Genomic DNA, 16,315 nt, shown 5'->3' on the forward strand with positions numbered 1-16,315 from the left:
GCGGAGGGTGTCAGAGGGGTCGCCAAAGATCATCAAGAAAACATATTTCTGGTGGTCATAATAATAATAATAATAATAATAATAATAATAATAATAATAATAATAATAACAACTACTTCATTTGTATATCCCATCACCATCTCCCCAAAGGGACTTGGGGCAGCTTACAACGGGACTAAGCCCAATAATAACAAAGTTAACCAAGTAAAAACACATTTTAAAATGCAATAAACATATGACAATCTAATTAAACAATCAAAACACTAAAGTATAAAACCATCATTAAAATAAATCAGAATCTGGAACCCATTTTTGCAGAGAAGGCTGAAGATCTCTCTACCTGCCAAACCCTTCCAGTATTTTCTGTTGTCATGGGAGTTCTGTCTGCCAAGTTTGGTTCTGTTCAGTTGTTGTTGGAATTCAGAATGCTCTTTGATTGTAGATCTTTAAATCCCAGCAACGACAACTGCCAAATGACAAAACCAATCCCATCCCCAACCCCACCAGTACTCAGATTTGGGGGTATCAGGTATTTGTACCAAATTTGGTCCAGTGAATGAAAATACATCCTGCGTATCAAATATTTATGATTCACAACAGTAGCAAAATTACAGTTATGAAATAGCAACAAAAATAATTTTAAGGTTGGGGGTCACCACAACATGAGGAACTGTATTAAGGGGTCACGGTAAGGGGGACGTAGTTTCAAAAGGGAATTTTCAGGAATACTTTCAATGACTATAAGTCCCATATGTCCTGATTTACTGCTATTTGACCCAATTTGCAAAGGCCCTTGTGAGGCCCAAGTTTAAGAGAAAATGCTGATGTCTTGTTATAGAGAAGCAGATCCAGAAATGGAAGGAAACCAATTCAGGGGTAAAGATTTCCCCCGAGAGACAATCTGGTTTAGATATGGATGGAAGTCAAGCTAGACAGGGTTTTTTTTGTTTTTGTTTTGTTTGGTGTGTATTTTATTTTTATTTTAACTTTTTCTCAAACCACTACCCCCCCATCTCCTCCCCTCCTATCCAATTTCCTAACTTTCCTACTTTCCTATAACCAAAATGTTCTCCCACTTTTATTGTTAACCTATGAAACCTAAATAAAGTATTAAAAAAAAAAGAAAATGCTGATGTTTGGGGGAAGAGTTGCTGCAGAGAGGAAGTTACTTTTCAACGATAAAAGTACATCAGGACAGAACTGGTTAGCTAATGCTCCCCAAGTTTCCCAGTCGTTTTGGAGTTACGCTTGCAACAGAAGTAGATAAGCCTGGTCCGCAGATACAATGCTCAGGATCAGAGACAAAGAAAGTGCCATTGTCTAAAGCAGGGGTCCCCAAACTTTTTAAACAGGGGGCCAGTTCACGATCCTTCGGACCGTAGGAGGGCTGGACTATAGTTGGCCACCGAGCAATAATTAATAATAGTATTAATAATAATAACAACAATAATAATAAAAAAGAGGGTTGGAAGAGACCCTTTGGGTCATTGAATACAATCCCCTTCTGCCTTTGTGCACCAAAAGCACAAGCAAAGCACCCCTGACAGATGGCCACCCAGCCTCAATGTTAATAACAATAATAATAATAATAATAATAATAATAATAATAATAATAACAACAGGGTTGGAAGAGACCCTTTGGGCCATTGAGTCCAACCCTCTTCTGCCTTTGTGAACCGAAGGTACAAGCAAAGCACCCCTGACAGATGGCCACCCAGCCTCAATGTTAAATAATAATAATAATAATAATAATAATAATAATAATAATAATAATAAAGAGGGTTGGAAGAGACCCTTTGGGCCATTGAGCCCAATCCCCTTCTGCCTCTGTGCACCAAAAGCACAAGCAAAGCATCCCTGACAGATGGCCAACCAACCTCAATAATAATAATAATAATAATAATAATAATAATAATAATAATAATAATAATAATGGTTGTAAGAGGAGAAGAGACCCCTTGGGTCATTTAGACCAACCCCCTTCTGCCCTTGTGCTGTGGGGGCCGGATTAATGGCTTTGATGGGCCGCATCCAGCCCCCGGGCCTTAGTTTGGGGACCCCTGGTCTAAAGAATCACGTGTTGCTTTTTGCTTGTTAGAACAGAGAAACCAATGGAAATGTATGTTAGTTATGCTGTGCTAGTTATATATATATATATATATATATACACACACATATACACACACACACAATATAATTTACAATAATAAATTATACAATATAACATATTGTATAGACATATAATATTCATAATATTATATTGTAATACAATATAACACTAATAATGCAATATAATATTAATTATATATTATATTTTATATGTAATATTACTAATAATATTACAATATATTGATATAGTACAATATAGTAATTTATTGCCAGTATTGTACTATGCTAATAATATAATACTGTATGTAAATTTAATTTGTAAGCCGTTCTGAGTCCCCTTCAGGGTGAGAAGGGCAGGATATAAATGCAGCAAATAAATAAATAAATAAATAAATGAGTTAAGATGCTTGTGACATAATCAATTTTAGACCAAAGAAATTATTGATCTTTGAAGACCAATAAGAATGTTTTCAACTGTCTGTGAAAGCAATAAAAACTTTGCAACCCATTTCAGGTTGCGACAAAACCTTTGATTGCATTCCTGTATGCATTTTGTCATTATTGCTATGGCCACGCAGTAAACAGCTTCTGCAGTTTGAAAATTCAACTTTGGCTGTCGTTCCTAACCTTGCCCTCTTCGCCAAGGGGGCTCTTGCCTTCAGTGGGATCGGAGTACCAGCGCAGGAAGGTTGAGAACCACTGATATAAATGAAAGGTTTCCATGTTGTGCCCTAATCCATTTCATTATGACAATTTATGCATGTGTTCGTATCTCTTACAAGGGGTTGGTTTAACGCAAGCATGGGCAAATTTGGGCCCTGCCTTTAGGTGTTTCGGACTTCAACTCCCACCATTCCCAACAGCCTCAGCTCCTTTCCTTTTCCTTAAGTGGCTGAGGGGGGAAAAGAAAGGGCCTGAGGCTGTGAGGAATGGTGGGAGTCGAAGTCCGAAACACCTGAAGGCAGGGCCCAAGTTTGCCCATGCCTGGTGTAGATGTGTGTGCTTCGTGTGCGTGCCTTTGAGCCGCCTGTCAAAGTATGGCACAGGAGTGACAGAAAACACACGAATTTCAAGGCCTACAGAGTGACCAAGAGACGTTTTATTTCCCTCAGGGTTAAAGCACTGTGGTGAATTTTGCCTTAAGGAAGACACGAAAGTGAAACAACGAGCATGGGAGTTTAGGGTCGTATGCCTTTCGCTATTGGCAGGAGAGACGGTTGAACTGACATTCCCAGCCTCGCGCGACGTTCTCCTCCCTTTCCCTTCACCCCTCCCCTCTCGAAATGCGCGCGAGACGCCTCAGAGAGAGATATATATATATATATATATATATAGATAGATAGATAGATAGATAGATAGATAGATAGATAGATAGATAGATAGATAGATTCGCTAGAAATGTGGCGTCTCGCGTACATTTCGAATGGGGGGGGGGGGGGGAAGGAGTGAAGCGGCAGCGTTCCTAGAGCGAGCGAGCGCGAGAGAGAGCAAGTGTCGCACGCTGCCAGCCCCGAAAGCTCGGCAAGGAAGGTAGAACCCCAGCGCCGCCTTGTGCGCATGCGCAGAAGGCAAAGCACCACACGCCCCGAGCCAGGCGCGGCACAGCAGAGCGGGGAGTCGCTGTCGCCTTCTGCTCCGTCCGTGGCCTGAGCCCATTTCTCGGCCTCAGAGGGCTCGCGGAAAGGCCGGGCTCGAGCCTGAGCCCGCGCCCCGAGGATGGTGTTCGAGTCGGTGGTGGTGGACGTCCTGAACCGCTTCCTGGGCGACTATGTGGTGAACCTGGACAGCTCCCAGCTCAAGCTCGGCATCTGGGGAGGTAGGTATGGACTGAGGGGCAAGGAAACATATTGCCAATTGACCAGAGGCGTCCTCCTCCCGAAAGGAACGTGAAGGAATGCGTCCCCTTTCCTCCCTGTCAGTTCCTCTTGTACGTCGCAAGGCCCTGTCGGTCACGTGGGCGGCGATTTGCATGCCTGGCCCCGCCCCCTCCCTGGCTTGTCTCTCTGGCTGACCCCTTTTGGAAATTACATGGCGGAGGCGAAGCCTTTTCCGTGACAGTGGCCAGGAATAATAACACGAAAAAGCTCCTCCTCCTCCCAGCACTTGTTTAGCTTGTTAAGCCTTTTTTTTTAAATTATTTCTCCTTGGCTTGTTTCTTCACCCTGGTCCTTCCACAGATATATAGAAAGATGGGCCAAAGCTAACAAAATGAAGTTCCAACAGGGACAAATGCAAGATACTCCACTTAGGCAGGAAAAAAAATGAAATGCAAAGGTACAGAATGAGGAATCCTGACTCGACAGCAGTACCTGTGAAAAAGATCTTGGAGTCCTTGTGGACAACAAGTTAAACATGAGCCAACAATGTGACGTGGAAGCAAAAAAAGCCAATAGGATTTTGTCCTATGTAAATAAGGGTGTAGTCTAGACCTCTATTCTGCCCTGGTCAGACCACACCTGGAATACTGTGTCCAATTCTGGGCACCACAGTTGAAGGGAGATGTTGACAAGCTGGAAGGTGTCCAGAAGAGGGCGACTAAAATGATCAAGGGTCTGGAGAACAAGCCCTATGAGGAGCGGCTTAAAGAGCTGGGCATGTTTAGCCTGCAGAAGAAAAGGCTGAGAGGAGACGTGGCCATGTATAAATATGTGAGGGGAAGTCATAGGGAGGAGGGAGCAAGCTTGTTTTTTGCTGCCCTGGAGACTAGGATGCAGAACAGTGGCATCAAACTTCAGAAAAGGAGATTCCACCGGAACATTAGGAAGAACTTCCTAACTGTTCCGTTCAGCCGTGGAACTCTCTGCCCTGGAATGTGGTGGAGGCTCCTTCTTTGGAGTTTTTTAATCAGAGGCTGGATGGCCATCTGTTGGGGGTGCTTTGAATGCAATTTTCCTGCTTCAAGGGGCTGGACTGGATGGCTCATGTGGTCTCTTCCAACTCTATGATTCAGTTGGTTTGGCTTCTGTAAACCTCAAGGTGGCATGCATAAAACTCACCAGTAATTGCTTTATATCAGACATGGGCAAACTTGGGCCGTCCGGGTGTTTTGAACTTCCATTCCCACAATTCCTAACAGCCTATCGGCTGTTGGGAATTGTGGGAGTGAAAGACCAAAACACCCGGACGGACGGCCCAAGTTTGCCTATTCCTGCTTTATATAGACCTGTGTGATTTGTATTATGTTGCCTATGTTTTGTCCTATGTTGTTTGGGCCCCTGTCCCATGTAAGCTGCCCTGAGTCCCCACGGGGAGATGGTGGTGGGATATAAATAAAGTTTTTTAAAAATTATTATTATTATTATTATTATTAAATGCATTTGCATGGAGGGGCACCTCAGCCTTATGGTTGCTACCAGTAAAAATCTGGCTACCAGTATTAAAATACTATAGAATCAGGGCAGTAAATAAAGAGCAACTCTCAAAAAACAGGAATTTCAGACAAGAAACAATCAGGGCCAGCCAACGCCTCCCAACAAAGGAGGCAGGAAGCACCCAGGCTTTGAAGCTGCAAGGCTATTCAGTGCTAATTAATGTGGCCAATTGCAACATTCTGTTGCAGATGACAACCTTCTCAAGCCTCCTGTATTTGATGTTTGTCTGTTTTATAATGTGTCATTTTATTTCCTGAAGTATATGTCTTCTTTGGTTTGTAGTTTCCTTGGCTCTATGTACTTGAAGCAGTGAGAGGGGCTGCTGGTTGTGTGACTTTTTAGAATGCATTTTTAAAGGCTGATAGTTAGAAATGACAGTTGAGCCTTGAGTCAGCTTGTGTACAGAAGTCTGTTTTTCAGTCAGATGTCAGTGTAGGAAGTTAGAAAACTGTTGATGCTTGAATTCTTTGAAAGTAGGCTCTTATGAAAGAGAACTGTACAGAGCAATATAGTTTTTTGAAGAGTCTGTTAAAGACTATAAGTTAAAGATACAAACTGAAATCTTTTAAATTTTAACCTGACAAAAATGTACCTGTATATTTAAATACATGAAGTTGTAAGTAAAACAAACATGTTACTTTAAAAGAAGTCTACTTGTATCTTTGTCTGCTGAGAGCATTGAACTGAAATAAAATATTTACACTCCCAGTGATCCTCCTTTACCCAATAAACTAAAAGAGTAGTCCTGAAACTCTGCTACCCAATAGGTTATGATCCTAACAGGTCATAATCCAATAGTCCAATAAATTATGATCCTAACAGGTCATAATCCATCATCCCAATACATTCACACTTGTCTCAAACAGACAAGAGTTCTTTCTCCCACCCTGGACATTGCACAGATTTATAGACCTCAGTTGCCTAGTTTCCAACAGACAACCTCTGAGGATGTTGCCATAGATGTGGACGAAACATTAGGAGAGAATGCTTCTGGAACATGGCCATACAGCCCGGAAAACTCACAGCTGTCCACCAACTATAATTGTTTTGCATAACAACAACAACAATATATTAAAACTTTATTTATATCCTGCACCTATCTCCCCGAAGGGAACTCAGGGCAGCATAGGGGTTGGTGTTGGTCATTTTTTACCCCAGTGTTTCTCAAATGGTGCTCCTCTAGGTGTTTTGGACTTCAGCTCCCAGAAATCCCAGCCAGCTTTCCAGCTGTTAGGAATTTATTTATTATTTATTTTGGGAATTTCTATGCCGCCTTTCTCCCAGTGGCTCACAACTTTAAAATATAACCATTGATTAAAACAACACAAAGAGTTACATAAATGCTCCATGGCATCATGCATCTTATAGACAAATTAAATTAAAATCCGTCTAAAATAATAATAGTAGAATAATAATAATAATAATACTTTATTTATATACCGTCCTGTCTTCTTAAAGGGAGATTCCCATATGACAATAAAGTGCTAGGCCTAGGTCAAGATTCAATTAAAAGCTGTTTCAAACAAGAAGGTCTTCAATCCTTTTCTAAATGACATGAGGGTGGGAGCTGATCTGATTTCTTCGGGCAGCGCATTCCAAAACTTTCCGAAAAAGTGCCTTTGGTGATTTTTAACTGTAGATTGTCCCTGCGCTCCGTGGAGATGACAGTCCTTGTTTAGACCTTAGAGGTCTGCCTGGTCTTTATGGTAGGACACGGTGTCTCAAGTAGCCTGGACCGAAGCTGTGAAGGGCTTTATAGGTTAATACCAGCACCTTAAATTGGGCGCAGAAACAGAATTGTGGGAGCAGAAGTCCAAAACATTTGAGGGAGAACAGCTTGGGTCCCCAGATGTTATGGAATAATGAGACTAATCTCTTTTTGTTATCTGCCATGTGGACTGGGGAATATGGGCACTGCAACTCAAGAGCACTTGTGGCTCCAAAGTTGAAGAAATGTTAAAGGATGTTTTAAAGTCAGACATATCCACAAGCCTTGTATCTAGATTCAAACCTCGCTCTCCAGGCTGAACTGAACAAGCTGCAGCCTTCCAGATGTACCTGTATCACAGCTCCCATCAGCTCTAGTCATTATGTTTAATAATGAGGAATATAGGAGTTGTCCAGCCTCTGGAAGGCCACATAAAATGACATGGAAGGCCGTGTTCGGTCTTAAGTTTGACACATGTGATATAGGAACTCCCATATCTGCTTAGTTTTAGCAAAATTGGAATGTAAAGAACTCTATATGTATCTAATTGGCCATCAATTACAATTTTGATTATTCTGTTAAAACGGAATTCTTGGAGTCATATTTGTTTCGAGCACAAATTGACTCATGTACCATTGTACAGCCATGTTTGTCTCTCACATCTCTCACATTACGGTTTAGGACCCTCCTACCTTTGTAATCGCCTCTCCCCCTATGAACCTGCACGATCTCTTCGCTCGTCGGGGGAGCGCGGTTGGTGGGGACGAGGGAGAGGGCCTTCTTCGTAGTGGCCCCCCAACTCTGGAACTCGCTCCCCAGGGAGATCAGGCAAACCCCCCAACCTGATGGCGTTTCAGAAGAGCCTAAAAACCTGGCTCTTTACACAGGCCTTTGGTTAAAGACTGTCCATCCCCATAATAATTTGTTCCTTGACCTTTTTGCACTGGTCATACTTCTCCTGGTCAACTTGACATTAGCTCTGGGCTTCTCCCATCCCAAACTGACTTCAAACGAATTTGCTGCACGTTATTTGTTATCTTGAATTTACAACTCATAATGCGCACTTTAGCTTATCTATTACTGTAGCCTCGCTGGTTAATTCTATCTTTTATTAATGCACGTTTTTATATCATAGGTTTTATAATTGGTGCATGTTTTTGTCGATTGATGTATTGTATACTGTTACTGTTTTTATTTGATATTTCTGTGAGCCGCCCCTTCGGGGGAGATGGAGGCGGGATATAAATAAATGTGTTGTTATTATTATTATTATTATTATTATTATTATTATTATTATTATTATATGCCATATGGAATTAATCAGACCATGAGGTGGAAGGATGACCAAGAGGTCTTGAACATCCCCATGGGTACCATGTCACCATGGCATTGCTCCAGTGCCCACCTATTTTGCACATCACATGGCCTGCAAAGCTGAGTTGGGCAATGTGGTGTAGAGGATCTTTCAGTTTTGATATTTTTCAAACATCCTTATGCAGTCTGCCTTCTCTCTGCGTTCGGAGAGACATCCCAACAAGCCATTTTTCAAGGGAGGCATGCACTACTCGTAGTTGTTCCGAGAGAGCTTTAGTCACTGTCCATGTCTCTGCAGCATAGATTGGCCAAGTAGCACGGTCAAGTCAAACAATTGAGCTCATAGAGATCTATTTCTGGTTGAATTTGCTGATTGAGTATAGATTTTCCCAATGACCAAATAAAGGCTATTGTATTTTGGATATACCATGAGGCAATGTGACTCATTGGAAAAGAGGATAATGCTGGGTAAACTGGAAGGCAGTAGGTAAAAAGTGAGATAGATTTAAGAAAGCAACTATCCTGATTTCACAAGACTTGAGTTGGGCAGTTGGTGACCAAAGACATTGGAGGTTGTTGTATGTTTTCCAGGCTGTATGGCCATGTTCCAGAACTATTCTCTCCTGATGTTTTGCCCACATCTATGGCAGGCATCCTCAGAGGTTGTGAGGTACAGCCTGGAAAACATACAACCCTGTGATCCCAGCTATGAAAACCTTCGATCACCCAAGTGAAAAAAGAAGCACAATCAAAGCCCTGGCAGACCGTGCACAAAGAATCTGTGAACCTCACCTCCTCCAAGGTGAACTTTAGCATCTAAACTGGGCTCTACAGGCAAATGGATACTCCACCATGGACATCAGAAGAGCTGTCAGGCCAAAAACAAACCATGAGAGTAAAGATCCACCCAGAGGAAAGGTGTTCTTACCATGCATCAAGGGAACCACTGACCGCATAGGCAAACTGATGAAGAAACACAACCTACAAACTATCTACAGACCCACAAAGAAAATTCAACAAATGCTACGGTCAGCAAAGGACAAGAGGGATCCTCTCACCTCTGCAGGAGTCTACCGTATACCATGCAGCTGTGGACAAGTCTACATAGGGACCACCAAATGCAGCTCCCAAACACGAGTCAAAGAACATGAGAGGCACTGCAGACAAACTCAACCAGAAAAATCAGCCATAGCAGAGCACTTGATGAACCAACCTAGACACAGTATATTATCTGAGAACACAGAAATGCTGGACCACCACAACTATCATGTCAGACTACACAAAGAAGCCACTGAAATCCACAAGCATGTGGACAACTTCAACAGAAAGGAGGAAACCATGAAAATGAACAAAATCTGGCTACCAGTATTAAAAAAACTCAAAAAGCAGAGCAGTAAATAAGAAGCAACACTCTGAAAACAGAGGAGTTCCAGACATGAATCAACCAAGGGCAGCTAATGACTGAACAAAGGATGCCCCCAGGGAGGAAGAAGCCAGGAGATGAACCTATTCAATGCTAATTTAGATGATTAATTACAACATTTACACTGGCCTCCAACTGACAAGAGTTCTTCTCTCACCATGGACTTTCCACAGATACTGTATATATAAACCTTCCTTGCTTATCGAAGGCTTTCATGGCCAGAATCACAGGGTTGTTGTATGTCTTTCGGGCTGTGTGGCCATGTTCCAGAAGCATTCTCTCCTGACGTTTCGCCCACATCTATGGCAGGCATCCATACCTCACAACCTCTGAGGATGCCTGCCATAGATGTGGGCGAAACGTCAGGAGAGAATGCTTCTGGAACATGGCCACACAGCCCGAAAGACATACAACAACCTTCCTTGCTTAGTTTCTTCATACCTCAGAACCTCTGAGAATGCCTGCCATAGATGTGGGCGAATACTTCAGGAACAGGAGAGAATACTTCAGGAACATGGCCATACAGCCCGGAAAGCATGCAGCAACCCTTCGACAACACATTGGAGGTTTTTTATTCACAGGGTGGCCATCAGTTGAGGCCAACTTGATGGCAAATAGCAACAACCTTCCTCTTATACCAGTGTAGATTGAAGCAGAAAATTATTAGTTAAAATTATATGTGGTGCAGAAGCTAAGAAAATTAAATAAACCAATCTATTAAAATTCTCACAATTTAAAAATACAATGCAAATGCACTAGAAAAGGCAGATATCTTTATGCCACAACCATGTGGTATGCGTTTTCAGTCTGCCAACTGCTTTACTCAACTTTTCTCTTTATCTCAAGTAAGATGAAAAGGAGAAAAGCTTGCAATTCTGACCTGCACTTTAGTTTGTGGAAGGTAAATGGACCCATTAGTAAGCTAAAGGTTATGCTATATATACGGTATGCATCACTCTTTAATACATGTACCCACTAAGCATATTTGTATGGGGATGAGGCAGCATTCTAATGTATTCTACTTTATTCAGGCCTGCTGCAAGCAGGAACATCTCAAAAAATCACAAAAAAAATTGTCTGCAAGTTGTCAGTTGTGATATATTGCATCCAGCAGCATACTTTCCCTGTTAGGCCTGACTGTTACATTCAGATGAAATGATAACCATCAAAAAGATATATGGTTTGTTAATTTACTACTGTTTGCGTATACTTTGCCATTAATAAGAAAGAGATTCAAAAAATTATGCTCTTCTGTTGTATCCATATATGGTTTATGTGTTTTAAAGATAGATACATGGTTGCTTCAATATGGTAGTTTTAATGGGTGTGTGCTGCAGATTTGTAATGTGTACATATTGTGAGTAAAGTTGTCTTCTTCAGGAAGTAGACAAACAGGTTTTTCCTTTTGACATTATATTGCATCACTTTTTTCTCTTGAGTTTTCCATGCTTACTTAAATAGGTTTACAAACAGCCAAGTTAATAGCAAATTTTAGAGACTAGACTGGTTATTTATTTATTTATTTCGTGTCAAAAGACTGGTATAAAATAGGACATTTAAACATGTAAAAATAAAAAAAATACTCCTCAGGGAGAAACTTTAAATATCAGCACCCCAACCTAAATGATATCACTTGCATATCAGATGAAACTCCACTGAACATACTTAAAGTCGTTTTGGGTCCCGTTAGGGAGAAAAGTGGGATATAAATAATAATAATAATAATAATAATAATAATAATAATAATAATAATAATAATAATAATAATAATAATTTTATTGTATGACACAGCAAACAAGATAGACATGCTGGATTTCATATCACAAAATCACAAGTCGAACACTTCCCAAGTGTCTAGGACTGTGTGAGGTATTTTCAGATGATGCGCGCAGATCCCAGTAGGGTGGCCTTTTGCAGTTGACAGATCGTAATTTTGTCAATGTCTATTGTTTCCAAATGCCGGCTAAGATCTTTTGGCACGGCACCCAGTGTGCCCATCACTACCGGGACCACCTGCACTGGTTTCTGCCAGAGTCTTTGAAGTTCAATCTTGAGGTCCTGATAGTGGCTGAGTTTTTCCTGTTGTTTTTCATCAATACGACTGTCACCTGGGATGGCAACATCAATGATCCAAACCTACTGTACTGGAAAACCCTCCTGTAGCAAATGTTCAGGTGGTGGATAGATCCGTTAGAGTGGGAAGGAGTGAAATATTTTTTGTCATTCTAGGTACCAACTGTGTGGTGTTGGATTAAATAACTTGTAGAAATTTCATGGATAAGGTGGAGAGAGAGAAGTTACCGTATATACTCGAGTATAAGCCGACCCGAATATAAGCCAAGGCACCTAATTTTACCACAAAACTGGGAAAACTTATTGACTCGAGTATAAGCCGAGGGTGGGAAATTTCTGGTAAATTTCAAAATAAAAATAGATACCAATAAAATTACATTAATTGAGGCATAAGTGGGGTAAATGTTTTTTTTGAATGTTTACCGTATTTCAAAGAAAGACAGTAAGCTAACTCTGTAAGTGCATAAGTAGGGTCAACAAAACAATATGGTATCAACAATAACTTTATAATAATCATCATCATTGTCATCATCATCAACAATAACAACAACAACTTCCTTTGTATCCTGCTCTATCTATCTCCCCATGGGGACTCAGGCCGGCTTCCAACATAATAACAGGCAAACATTCAATGCCTATATAAACAATGCAGGGCTAGATATAGCTCTATAATTATATATACTAATTTCACATTTGCATTTCCCCCCTGAAAAGTTTGCAAATCCTCTCTCTATATATGCACATTTCCCTCCTGCAATATTTGCAAGTCCCATTTATCTATGTTTACATCTATCTAGACACCTGTGTGTGTGTGTGTGTGTGTGTGTGCATATTTAAAAGGCCTATATCTATATTAATATCTATCTATCTAGACATTGCTCTATATATAGAAAATTATATCTTTATAGGACTTGCAGAGACTTGCAAACATGTGAGGGGAAATTCATATATAAAATTAATGTATACATATAGGTACAGATATACAGGTACATGGAAATCTCTAGATATCTATATGTATATAGGATTTGCAAAGACTTGCAAACATATGAGGGGAAAATTCATATATTAAATTAATGTATTTGTAGGGGGAAATCTATTTACAAGCTTTGGGGCATGCATTTGCCCAAGGAAGAAATGCAAGCAAAGCCCTCCTAAAAACAACTTTGGCCTCTTTTCTCCTCCCCTTTCCCACCTCTTTTATTTCTCCCTCTTTCAAACTCTAAAAGTAGCCAGAAAAGGCTTTTTAAAAACTTCCCTCCCTCTCCCAAAAAAATGCACTCCATTTTTGTTTCCTTAGGAATAAAAAGAAATACACACCTTCTGTTGCTCTCCTTTCCCTCCTTTTTGACTCAAACGTTCTTACAATAATAGTAATAATAATAATAATAATAATAATAATAATAATAATAATAAATCCTGAAAATTTTCAAGAGTCTCTCTTTTTCTTACCCTTCCACCATGCAATCGTTTTCTTTTTCCTGGCTTGCAAGAGGTTCTGTCACTCACTCTCCATTCGCTTTTAAAAACATTCCCTCCTTGTCCCTCTCTCTCTTAAAAAATAAGATAACTCCAGTCTGGGAGGAGAAGCGAAGGGTTTTGGAAAAGAAAACATACTGTGGCCTCCAGGCTCCGCTGCTGGCTTGACCTTGACCTGATTATAAGCTGGGGAAGGCTTTTTCAGCCCCCAAAAAGAGATTTAAAAACTCGTCTTATCTTCAAGTATATATGGTAATTCTGCCTGCCTGCAGTACAGTTTCCCTTTAATCTAGTTTCGCTGTACTTACATGATATCAACAGTGGCATCACATTGGTGATGACGTTAGCATCAAATTACAAAGTAGTGGCATTTTCAAGATCTGTCATCTTAGATATTTTCATAGTCCACAGGGCTTTACCAATTATTCTTTAAAAATGTAGTAGAGTAGTACATGTTGTTTATTTTTTGTATTTATACACATCTTAGTAATAACTTTATTTTTGTACTCCTCCTCCATCTCCCCTAAGGGACTCAGGGCGGCTTTCATATGGCACAAAGTGCCTAAAACAACACATAAAATAAACATACAGTACAATACAAAATAAAACCAGTAGTATTAAAACAACAATCTTACATTTAAGACCTATAGATAAATAATGTGACAAATCTAATGTCAACGTACTTGAAAAAAATTGAGAAACTAAAGCTGGGAACATTTATTGTTTGATAAAACATTTTTGAATTCTATCTACTTGTATCGATGCATTCCTAGAATTCTTGAACAGTTCTCTGATCTAATAATATAAAACGGAAGTAAGGCATTTTAGACTATCAAGTCTCTCCTACCAAAAAAATATAGAATATTATAAACAAGTAATGAACAGCTGTAGCTATTTGGCAAAACTGAAAGCATGGAATCAGAAGTTTAGACTTTAATTTTGTGAATGTTATAGTGGTAAATACTTTTTATGTTTGTGGGTGATATGGGAGGACAATATTGGGTATTGGCTGGAAAGTTACACATGTTCCTGTGTCCATTTCAGAACTTGTTTAACATGTAATTAAATTAGGGAATTTGGTTTTTTTGTGTGTGCCAGGAGTGACTTGAGAAACTGCAAGTCACTTGTGGTGTGAGAGAATTGGCCGTCTGCAAGGACGCCTGGGGGACACCTGGATTGCCAGCTTTCTGACAACGTGAAATTTAGAGATCAGTAAATGAGTGTTTTTAAAGATTTCTATGAAGGTATTTATTAGTATGCTATATAAACATATTCATTTGAAAAAATCTGTTTCTCCATGAAAGTAGAACATTTTATATTTACCAAAATGAAGTGTTTCTTCCTGGTTTGTGTGATGCACATGTATGGATTAGCTTATGGCTGTTTTTCAAAAGTCTTTAGAGCTGTGTTTTGTTGTTAAACTTGTCCTCTCACTCACATGCATGTAAATTGTGTATTAGTGCCAAAAGTTAGTATTTTTGTGGGTGTCCATGTAGTTAGTTCATTAAGACTCAGGATATTATTATCTTTTCTACCTGCCATATTGTTGTAGCCCAGCCTGAGATTGACCCCAACCAGTGATTGTCCCTGCACCTGCCTTGCCAGAGGACTCTGGGTTTGGGCCTGAGATGCAGCCAGAGCCTGAGATGCAGCCAGAGTTTGTCCCAGTGGATTCTGGGACCAGAGAGTTTTCTGGAGTTATCAGTGGAAAAGGAGTCGGGCTGATCGGCAGTAGAGGATCCTTCCACCTTTCCCTTTGATCTTCTTAATAGGGGACTGGAATGCTCTGTTTCCTTTGGATGGGGTGGCCAATATTTCTGACCAGAATTTCTAAAGTCTCCAGATCAAGGAGCCTGGCCCAATTTTTAGGGGGACCAAACCACAGAATTGCTGTTCTAATTCTTTTGGCCTGAGCCAAATTCAATCATACTACTTCATCAAACTAGAGAAAAAATCCACTTAAAATCCAGTTTCTGCCTCCTGCAGAATTCTGGGGTTTGTAGTTTAGTGGGGCTGTTAAAGGCTCCTAGTCGAAGTGACCAAGTCTAGGATCTGCAAGAACTACTTCAGCTGACAAGTGATGATATCACATTAGAGTTCTAAAGCGTAGGTCCATATTTCCCTATCATCCACTTTGTTCCTGCAGAATTCCGGGAAATGTAGTTTAGGGAAGCTGAGGATCTCTCTGGGTGGGATTTCCAAAAGCTCTGCCTAAACCACATTTTCCAAAATTCTGTAGGACCAAACTGGGTGATAAGAAAACCTTTTACCCCAGATACGTTTTCATAGAAGACTATGTTCTGCTGTTAAATACCTTTACAAATTAAAGACATTGTAATCTAATTACATTTTTCCCACAACAGGAGCTGTAGCATTTACACATCTTGAAATAAAAGAAAATGCACTGGTAAGTTAAAAGCAAGCAACAATATAAGATACTGTTGTGATACTTGACTTTTTAGGAAAAGAACGAACATAATTTACATAATTTGTTATTGAGCAAGTAATTATTGCCTTCTGCTGAAAATCTTTGAAGCTTGGTTATCCTTATTTTTTTTCTGCCTTGTTGTCCTACCACTTTAGAAAGGAACATTTTAGCCAGAGGTGGCCAAACTAGGTGCCCATCTGCACATGCCACATACGGCACAGCTGATCTGCAGTGAAATACTCTTGATCAGTGCTGCAGCAGTCTGCACGATCAGCAGACTGCTAGCAGGTATCCGCATTGTGCAGCAGTGAACCAATCTGCTCGCTGCTGGAGTCTGGATGACATAGTAGCACCAAACTGGGTTCAGTACTGTTGAACTGTTACCCTTACCATATCCCTCTTGTCCTTAGCTT

At 40.3% G+C, this 16,315-nt stretch overlaps 1 protein-coding gene across 3 annotated transcripts in view; it reads left to right on the forward strand.

Annotated features, from left to right (window-relative positions):
- Window positions 1-3,657: 3,657 nt before the first annotated feature.
- vps13a (vacuolar protein sorting 13 homolog A) overlaps window positions 3,658-16,315 on the forward strand; it is a 206,501-nt gene continuing 193,843 nt past the window's right edge. For 2 of the 3 annotated variants that reach the window (XR_010003415.1, XM_062972011.1), the window contains exons 1-2: window positions 3,658-3,925; window positions 15,838-15,881. Coding sequence is in view for 2 of the 3 variants with exons in the window: in XM_062972011.1 (XP_062828081.1) it covers window positions 3,826-3,925; window positions 15,838-15,881 (144 nt within the window). In the remaining variant the exon portion in view is untranslated. The remainder of the gene's footprint in view (window positions 3,926-15,837; window positions 15,882-16,315) is intronic. The other variant, XM_016991003.2, reaches the window with a different exon arrangement.

The sequence above is a fragment of the Anolis carolinensis genome, chromosome 2, assembly GCF_035594765.1.
Source record: "Anolis carolinensis isolate JA03-04 chromosome 2, rAnoCar3.1.pri, whole genome shotgun sequence".
NCBI lineage: Eukaryota > Metazoa > Chordata > Lepidosauria > Squamata > Dactyloidae > Anolis > Anolis carolinensis.